This window comes from Erithacus rubecula (genome assembly GCF_903797595.1).
Source record: "Erithacus rubecula genome assembly, chromosome: 3".
In the NCBI taxonomy this organism is placed as follows: Eukaryota; Metazoa; Chordata; class Aves; order Passeriformes; family Muscicapidae; genus Erithacus; species Erithacus rubecula.
In genome coordinates this window covers 45,262,933-45,272,867 of record NC_136689.1, presented here as the reverse complement: position 1 = coordinate 45,272,867, position 9,935 = coordinate 45,262,933, and the positions used below count along the sequence as shown (strand labels likewise).

The 9,935-nt window shown below is 39.8% G+C and overlaps 1 protein-coding gene across 1 annotated transcript in view; it reads right to left on the bottom strand.

The window, feature by feature from the left end:
- Positions 1–2,773: 2,773 nt before the first annotated feature.
- The window catches only part of NPSR1 (neuropeptide S receptor 1), a gene marked incomplete at both ends in the record, with an annotated part of 61,569 nt that continues 54,407 nt past the window's right edge, over positions 2,774–9,935 (bottom strand). The window contains 4 exons of the mRNA XM_079302662.1: positions 2,774–2,867; positions 2,990–3,170; positions 5,236–5,325; positions 6,006–6,082. Coding sequence (XP_079158788.1) covers positions 2,774–2,867; positions 2,990–3,170; positions 5,236–5,325; positions 6,006–6,082 — 442 coding nt within the window. The remainder of the gene's footprint in view (positions 2,868–2,989; positions 3,171–5,235; positions 5,326–6,005; positions 6,083–9,935) is intronic.

Here is a 9,935-nt window from a genome sequence, read left to right as displayed (position 1 = left end):
TCTCATTCAGATTTTATTTGAAACTTGTATAGAAAGCATACATGTTTTCTTGTATTAGTGTTAGTTTAGAATGTATCCTAGTCCTATGCTGTTTGATGTGACTTCTCTTGGGGATGAGTATCTGATTTTTCATGCTTCTCAGGAGTCTACAGTCAAATAGGACTTTATCATCATACAAGACTTCATGTCCTAGCAGTCATGCATATGAATATTTCTGTTCACTGTGGGAATGTCAGAAGGATCTCACAGATACCTCTTGAAGTGTTAAAGCTGGTGTAAACCAGAGCTCCTCCTGGGCTGTATTGGACAAGCTAGCTGGGTGTCCTCTTCTTGTTGTGTTCAGCCCCCTTTCTGGGCAATCAGACCTTGACACTGACTTTTTCTGCCTCCTCCCAAGTGTGGGGTGTGTCAACTGAACAACTCTGGCACCTTTAAGCAACTAAACAGTACACAGATGTAGAGCAAGTTGCAGACAAGGAATAAGAAACCTACAGATGAAATTCCCTAAATCTCCCTCCCCAAAGGGGGAGTATTTTCCAGACCAATGGACAATGCTTAGCTTTACAACAGAAGATGTGGAGAACAGAAAAAGGTACTAAAATGCCATCTCCTGCACAGTAAGAAAGCAGCATAGAAAACAAGATGAATTATTTATTCCTATATTTAAGTTCTTGGAAGGGATGCAGACAAAAGCAGTGTGAGGCTATGTAAACTGAAAGATTCTCATATGAAGAAAAGCATAGACATCATGTCCAAAGGAAAAATGATAAGGACTTGTAAATGGTACATAGTACAATGATGAATTAAACAAAAGCTGTTTCTTTGAAAATAAATGAATGATGACTTTATTTCAGTCCGCAGTCCTACATTTATTCATGCATATGCTAAATTTAGATGGACGGGATAATTCATGTGGTAACCCCAGTAAATATTTCATAACTTTTGGTGGGATTGAGTCATACTAAATTTGCAAATCAAAGTACCGCTTGGAAAGGTTATCTAATTTCCAGGTATTAAGTCTAAAAACTCCATTAATTGCTCAAAAGTGGGTTGTGAGTGTACATTTATCAGATGAAAAAGCTGAAATCTACAATCTATGAAGTTGAAACAAAGCAGTCCAATTTTAGGGAAGTTATTGCATGCCCATGGGAAAAACACATTGTCTGGTTCTTATACACAACCTATCCAGGGTTGCTGCTATAAAGGCTGCTGTAGATTCATGGTTTTAATTAAGCAGTAGCAAAATTTAGACATAAAATCTAAATAACAGAACTTCATGGTAATAAAAAGAGATACCTTATTTATTTTCCTGAGAACATAAAAACCCATGATTTTCTATATCTCCTACTTAGGAAAATGTATTTTTGTAATATAGGCAATTATAAATAAATTTTATTCAGTTCTTGCTTTAGAGGAAAAAAAACTCATTGCAAAAGATCATAATAATAAAAACTCCTTTTTAAACTGAGTACACTCAAGTAAGAATAATTTTTTTCACTGAGAGGAAATAAACTCAGTTGCCATACAGCTGGTTAGAGTTAATTTTTAATACAAACATTTCAAGCTGTCTTGTAGTAAAATGAACATCGAAGTTTATAATTGAAGTTTTTCCCTTCATTTAAGAACAGTGTGGTGGGAAGATGCCCGAAGAGTGGAGAAAGGACATGCTCAGGTGCTTGGGTGCACAGCAGCAAAGTTCTGCCTGTTGGTCCTCTGTGAAACCTACGAGTTCACAAGATTGGACCATCAACAGATTATTTCTCCTAAATGTAATCTGAGTTTTGTGGTTTTGCTTGGATCTTTTTCCACCTATGAGTTTGTGCAAAGATGTGTGTGGTTCCCTGCATGATTTAAGCGACAGGGATGATTTACAGGGGGTATGGGATAGGAAAACGCTGCTGTGTGGGTGGTGAGAGAGATCTGCACCAACTAAGTCCCCTTCATGGCAGCTCCCCTTAGGATCCTGAAGAGGCTGCTCAGGGCCTTTGCCACAGAAGTGTGGAAGGATCTGCACATGGGGTGCACCATAGGGTCTGGGAGGGGCTGGTGAATCATTTGCTAGTAGCCCAGAAATAAATGGCTGTCCAGATGTGTCATGTATGAGTCCTGCTGGGACACTGGGGTACCACTGATGTGTCAAGGTAGGACAGCAGGGAAATATCACACTGAAAGGGGAGGAAGAGATACAGGGGCAGTGTTGCTGGTGTGAGTTGAGAAGCTGTGCCAGATGATGTGCCAGGCAGTGTCCGAGCACTTTATTCCCTCTTCTCTGGTATGACTTTGTAAGTGGCTCTGTATGAACCCCAGATACAATTACATAGAGTGACAGTGGTGTTTTCTCATTGGAAAAGTGCCTGTGTTTTCATTTTAACTGGGGTCCTTGCTCTGTAATTGCTTGTAAACATCTCTATCTGTTATAAGAGCCAGATGGTGCAGTACATGGCTTTTAGTGACTCCTGAAAAATAGAGCAGGCTCTGACTAGACACCATTTACAATTATTTCTTCTGTTTGGAGCACATAGATTACAGCTTGCTTTAAACAGAGGGTCAAGATGAAGCCTCACAACAGAGGCATGCAAACCTCTCATACTGAGCTTGGTGCTGGCAGTGTGCAACTGATGAAGCTGCAGTGCCCCCCAAAATATACATGCTATTAGAGCACAATGTGTGGGCTCTTGCCAGTGAGTGCCACCCACTTTAGAGACTACAGGGCTTGTGGGGGACCTCTCTTTTTCTCTTGTTGTCAGTGTGGCTTTGCAGAACATTATCTCTGCTAGATGTATTCTGGTTTTGACAGGACCTGCATCTCCTGCTCTCCATCACTCCTTTCCCGAGAAGTTGCCCCCAGCCTTTGAGTTCTTCTTTCCCTACAAAAAATAAAGAAAGGTCAGAATTAAAGGAGTCAAAAATAGTTAATCAGTTTGGGGACTGTGTTTATGTGTTCCCTCCCTTCTTAGGGGTAGTCAGAGTGACAGTAAAGGACCAATACTCAGAAGGCGGGCAGAGGCTGTTGCTGAAGAAGCAGTAGATGAGGGGGTTGACGGCACTGTTCAAGGCTGGCAGGTTCTGAATAATCACAGATGCGTAAAAGCGCTCTTTGGTCTCAGGGAGTATGTTGAAGTTGTCCAGGATATCAAAAAGAAAGTAAGGGCTCCAACAGAGAATAAATGCTGCAGACAAGACAGAGAGAAAAAGCTTGGATAGTTCAGCAGTTTAGGGGGGTAATTATACACTCATGTAGCAAAACTGTGATAATGCATAAATATTTGTTCATGTAAAAAAATCCAAAAAACCTCTCCCCATTCAGGATCTTATTTAAGAGAATAGTTACCAGATTGTGCTTTTATTTGTTTTTATTTTTATTTTAATACCTATAAAATATATTACATGTGTTTCTCAAAGTGTTTAAAGTGCTCCCTCTAGACATATTGAGACACTTCTGAACACTACACAACACATAAAGGGTAAATAGGTAGCCAGTTAAAGCATCATCAGTTATAGTGAAGTGCTCTTTTAATGGTCCCTGGAGCGAGCAGCCAATCTAAATGTACACACAGCCAAAGTGCTGCTCCGTGACAGCTCTGCCCATCACAGACACCTATTAAAATAAGGTTCTCAGACACCCAGGAGCAAGGAACAACACTCTTTCATACTGCATTATGGCAAACCAACATGTCATTTGGCATGCTGGCTGGAGGTGCTGTGCACATGGAGTGTGCAGGAAGATTCTCCTAATTTCCTGTACTGCCACTTGAGAGATTAATTTGAGGAAGGGAATAGAGCATTGTACTGCTCATAGTGTCTGCTTTTGTTCAGAGGTGGTAGGGAAGAAAGGTTAGCCACAGATCTAGCTTTATTTGGAGACACAGGGAATTAATCTGTCCCTCACAAATTTCTATGCCATTTCTTCTCACAAAGGCTTTGATTCAGGATTTGCATAGAAATGCTGGGACATGCATTTCACTCAACTAAGCTGTAAGTACCTGGGTTGCAAACATACAGGTAACTGTGAAATCAGACACATGATCACATCCTGACCCAGATGGGACCCTTTGCCTGTTTTCTTGTCACATTAATCAGAATTTCTTGGCTGGCAGTTAGCTGAGTGCTCACTAAAAGTGCAAGGAAGAGGTGAGGTAAGCTCCCCTTCTGTTTTCTAGAACAACCAAACAGGAGCTGTCTAGGCTCAGATAAATGAAAATACACAGTGTCAGAGTGTGGATCATAGCACTCACTTTGCAGAACTTTAAGTGGCTTTAAAAAAATCCGTGGATGTTAGATGTCAATCTGTTTGCACTTCAAGAGATGCTAGGTGCCTAATATTCTCAAGGTCTGCTGAAATGCTTGAGCATCCACGTGAGCTCTCAACATCTGATGGCCTTGCAATAGTAGTTGCATCTGATTGCCACACAGTAAAGTTCAGACACGGAGAAGCTGTTCTTGGGCTTATGAAAAGTATGAATCACACTGGCCTTTCTCATGTCTGCAGATGCTGTCACTATACAATGAGCTAAGCTACTAAAGTGGCTGTTATCATAACATTCTCCAATCTGAATTTTGCACAGTTCTGGAAAGAGAAGCAATCTCTTTTTAAGTGTTAAGGGATGACTGTTAGCCATTAGGAGTAAACAGCTTTGGTTCCTTTCCTGCATGTCTCCGGCAGCTAATCACAAGCTCTGTGTGATGCTGTCTTTATTTATTTAGATAGAATATCAGCCTCCTAATTGCATCAGAATAATGCCATTTTCCTGGAAGACTGAGAACACTTGCATTAATTCATCTGCTGCCCAGCTGGGAAAAGAAAGCTTATTCTTTCCATCTGTATTGTATTTGTGACATCAAATACAATTGCTGCATATCTCACCTCTTCTCTCCCTTGCACCACCCCAGCAGCTCACACGCCTTGCTATGTCTCTAAGCCTAAAAGACTACTCAGTTGCCAAATCTTTTGGCAGTCTGGATAGGAAAGGGATGACGTTTTCCTTTGTTCCTTTAAGACATCTTTATTTTGTGCACATGAGGGGCTATGCATTTAATTTAAGGCTTATGTCAGATACCTAAAATAGAAATGTATCAGCCAGAAGAGTGGGGAAGGACAGGCTCAGAAGGCAAGTCATGTGTCTGAATAAAGCTCCTTCTCCAAGCCATCTACTTTGTCTGCTGATGATAGAGGTTGCTGAGGAAAAGCAGCTTCCTAATGCCAGCATCCTCTCAGCTGTGGGGCTTTTCACTTACCAAGGATAATTACAATGCTGTACTTGATTGCTTTCACCTTTGCCCTGGATATGAACCCACGACTGGTATAGCCACTGGAGGTTTTGCCACCTGGGAAAAGAACAGTTCAGCTAGTGAAAGAATGGGACTGGTGTGTGGATGTGTCCATGCATACCTTGACAGGCAAGACAGGAATACACAATCCCATCTTTCCCTGGTGACAGCTAGGACCTAAGTAGTTCCTGAAATTTGGACACTTGCAAGTCTCCTCAAGCTGGACAATCAAAACCTGAGCCAGCCAAAATTAAAAAAAAAAAAAATGTAAAAGGAAGCAGAATAGATCTTCCTGAAGCATTGAGGCATGTGTAGTCTTGGGATGGAATACTCAGATCATTTTCTAGCTTTCTGTGGCCAGGAATTTCTGATCTTGAGCAAAATTCAGACTTGCAAGCATGTGTGAAGACACAAAAAAAGTGTTGCTGAGTATCTGGTAGAAAAAACTATTCTGGAAATGGCGAAAGTTCTAGGAATAGGAATTAGAACTTCTAGAATAAGTAGTATTTTTATTCATTTCCCCCCAGGTGTTTCCTATTTTGTCTCTAAAGAGTATTTAGTGTCAAAGGAAAGAAGGTAAATAATGTAGAAATGGGTTATGAATGAACAAATACAGAAACTCCATTCACACCCAGTGATGGGGGTCCAGCACGACACTGCATGTCCAAGCACTCCCAGATTTGTGAGGATCTGGAACTGAATCACAAAGCTGGAGTCATGGGTACACTGAGACTCACCAGGACAGCTGGATATGATGACAGCCTGAGCTTTGCTCTTCATCCAGATGGTTCGAATCACAATTGAGTATATGATGCTGCAGAATGGGAAGAGTTGATGGTATTAGGCACAATAAATTTAACAGATCATAATCCCAGTCATTTGTGCTCTAAGCATACACTTATCTATGTGTAAGGAATTCACAGAGATGGTGAGACTGAATAAGAGTAAATTACAATAATAGTAATTATTAATATAATATGAGTCTCCCACAGTATTTTTCAGAAGGAGATCTGAAGACTTTTCACCATGGAAGTCCTGATGGTTGTCTTGGCTTTGTAGATGTCAGATCTAAGGCTCAGAGGAATGCAGTGATTCAGTCAAAAATCTTTCAAGCAGGAGCTCATTGGTGATTTTGAGCCAGCCAATGCCAAATCCATCTCAGTATCAGCCCTGAAACACCTAGCTGTGATGATGGAAGCAAGGGAGGAACCTGGTTTTTCTGTATGTACACTTGGATTTTGCTGTTACTTTTTGGGTATGAAGCTGGTGAACAAAATTTCACCCTGGAGAATTTGCTAAGGGCAAGATCCATGAGAAATGCAAATAAATATATCAGTGCTCAGTTTTGTGTCTTAGGATCCTGTGGTGGAAATCAAGGAGGACAGAAGTGTCAACAAATGGGGAGAGTTAGATGATTCAAAACCAGATCCACCACAACTTGCATATTTAGAGAGGTTTATATACTTTCAGTAGGAAAGATGAGAAGTGTCCTAGTACACAGTGACTTTGGATAGTTATGGACTTTCCCTATGCAACAGCCAATCTGGACTTCTATTGATTTAATACAGAATAAATAAAAATATTTCCTTCATGATGAAGAGCTGTTTAAACCCATGTCCTGCTTGAGGATGTTAATTGCCATAAACTTTAGTGGTCCTTATGTGAAAAAGATGCAGTGAAGGACATAATTTCAGGGTATTTTATAGAAGCATAAATTTGTCCTACTGTTAAGGGGCTTATTTTTGCTTTCAGAAGAAGCATTATTCTTACTAGTCCTTTCAGACTGATATACTAGTCTTTTCTACAGCACCCTCAATTGCTAGACATGCTTCCAAAGGCAGAATTTGTGCTCAAAACACTATGAAGGTTTGGAGGTTTCCTTTTTGCGGAAGTTTGAGCCATCTGGTTTCCAGGCTCAGCAGGTGAGAGCTGTAAATTCAAGGTGTAGTCTGGGCTGTGCAGCAGAGCAGTAGTGTCCTTACCCAGGGAGGGATTTGCTCACATCTGCCATAGACTACAACTCGCTCTCCTTAATCCCAAAAGTCCAGCTTGGCTCCCAGCTGATTTGAACATTTTCCTTTTATCTCATGGCTTTTCAAGAGCCTGTTTATTTAACAGATCATACGCTTGAGAGTTTCTTTGTACTTTTATAGACAATGGTGGAAAATTCACATACCATTTCTCATTTGATTATTCCAATGAATCAGAATGTATTATAATGATAATTGTTGTAATCTCAAAAATTTTACCAGCTCACTCTTAAAAGTCCTGTTTCTATTTTCTTCCTAGGCTGCTGTCTCTAGCCTGACCTCTTTATTTGCAGTTGAGACAATGTCCTCTCTGATGCAGATTTTCATTTGTCCTGCAAGACATATTTCAAGTTTCTTTAGCCTCAGAACAAAGAAGTCTAACTCTGTAGTCAAAATATTCAGACTCCCTACTTCTGGCAAAATGTCACAAGGATTGAAATATGAAGCCAGGCTTCTCGCTTGCTTTCCCTCTGACCCCAGAATCCCTGCCCTCTGGCTGCAGAGTCTGGTGGGGACATATCTTTTGCCAGATACACTTACAGCATCTGTCTTCTCATGGGCATTTCACATACTGGATTACATGCTGATTTATTTGAATACTTAATTTTCAGAACTGCAGAGGAAAGATGAATTGTTGTTTTCATCCAGCAGCTTATGAAGCATAGTAGGTCTGTGTGGGTGCTTTTGCCTCTGTTCAGCTTTTTTTTCTCTGCAACCGAAGCTACTGGAGGTTTCCTTATCAGGAATGGACCAGAGGTGGTGTAAAGCTGCTCAAGGTGGGTGTCAGGAAATTTTACATGCTAGATAAGCTTCTGAGCTACTCTTGTACCAGCCAAAGTTATTAATTTATGATTTGATCTCTCTGGGACTCCAGTTCATAGTAGTGCCTAATCCTTTTTTTTTTTCTCCAGCAATGTTGACATGGAGCTGAGAAACTGGAATTTGCAGAAACCTGTTACCTAAAGCATAGATCATAACAGGCAAATGCATGTGTGTTTCAAAGCCACAGAAGTAATAAGAGAGCCCTTGTGAAAGAGAGGTATTTTTCTTACAAGGGAAAAATAGCTTATTTTCCAGACTACATTTGTAGCTCCTTTGTTTCTTGTAAAAGGAGGCCGGAGGAGGATGCAGAGATTGGTCAAATCTTGAAGAAATTCTCATTTGAAAAATGAAGTGGCAGATGAGCAAAGAGCAGCAGGGAACAGATTACAAACTGGTATTCAGAGAAGTGTTTGGAAATAGTCTGCACCATGCCAATCATATCCTAATCTCTGTTCACTTCCTCTGGGTGCTGAACTGCTTAGTCTTCACTGCCAAGATGTAAAAGCAGGTGGTACACATTGCCAGAAAGCTTTTTCCAACCCATGTAACATGCCTGCATGCTGCTTGCTGTGGTCTCCACTGAAAGCATTGGGAGAGGTGATGTGCAGCTCTTGAGCTCCAGGTGTTGCCAGGCTTCTTTGTGTAAGTGCACAGCCCAAATTGTAGGTGACAGACTAATGAAAGGGTACTAAGGTGGAAAAGTCAAATCTGGATGGAAGAGTCACCCCAGCCATTCTGAAAAGTAGCTGCTCAGTCATTGAAGACCACAGGATAGAAAGGTCATGCTGTTGATCTGAAAACATGTGATTTTTCTAACCCTGATAAAATTAATATCTCAAGAGGTGGCAGGAAAATACAAAAATATGGCTCACATTATGATGTATCTCACAAATAAAATTCTTTGCATCTCCAACAACAATTTAGCTTGATCCAAATTCTAAAGGATTAAGAGACATGTTCATCACAGCCTGCTATTAGTTAATGGTATTGTTTAATATGCCTCATTGGTAATTACAGCAATTTTTATCCATGTAAATATGTAACTTACGGTTAGTCATAAAAATGCAATGTGAGTAATTGTACCCTATCTGAATTTTTAATTCATAGACCATTTTGTTTTAATAAAATATCTTCTGGTAAAGCTATGTACGGATATTAACAATCATAAGTGTTACTGATCTGCCTGCTCTTTAAATGCAAATTTTTAAAAAGTAAATAATTGCACTATGACAGCATCCCACACACTCTCAGAATTTTCTAGTAAAATGAGCCTTTACCACGGCAAAAGTGCACTTAACCTCCCTGTTAATTACTTCTATTAATCATCCAGTGTTGCCTATTGTTCCTTATACTTCATTTGTTCAAAGTGATACAGCTGCTTTATGCGAGCTAATTTGCAGAACTATTTGTCTAAAGAGAAAGGTATCCTCATCTGAACAAACCACTGCAGGCATGTGTAATGGGTAAGTGAAGAGATGAGATGGGAAGATATTAGAACATATGCACAAGATCTAGGGGTTTTTATTTAGAAATGGAAATTGTAGGCAAAAAAGAATGCCCTCATTGAGTCAGTTCAAAAAATGACCTTTGGTATTTTTATTAATGTCATTTCCAGTCCTTTTATTTTATTTAATTCAGAGAAATACCTTTTATTAAATCTATTTTTTATTTAATTGCAATGCCTTGGATTAAATTCCATATTTTTCCTTTTAGCTGATTTTGGTTTTTTTTTTTTAATCTTCTAATTATTTTTCAGCTTCTCCAAAGCTCTCTTTGGAGTTTAGATTTTAAACAACAGATAGATATCTTTTTCCT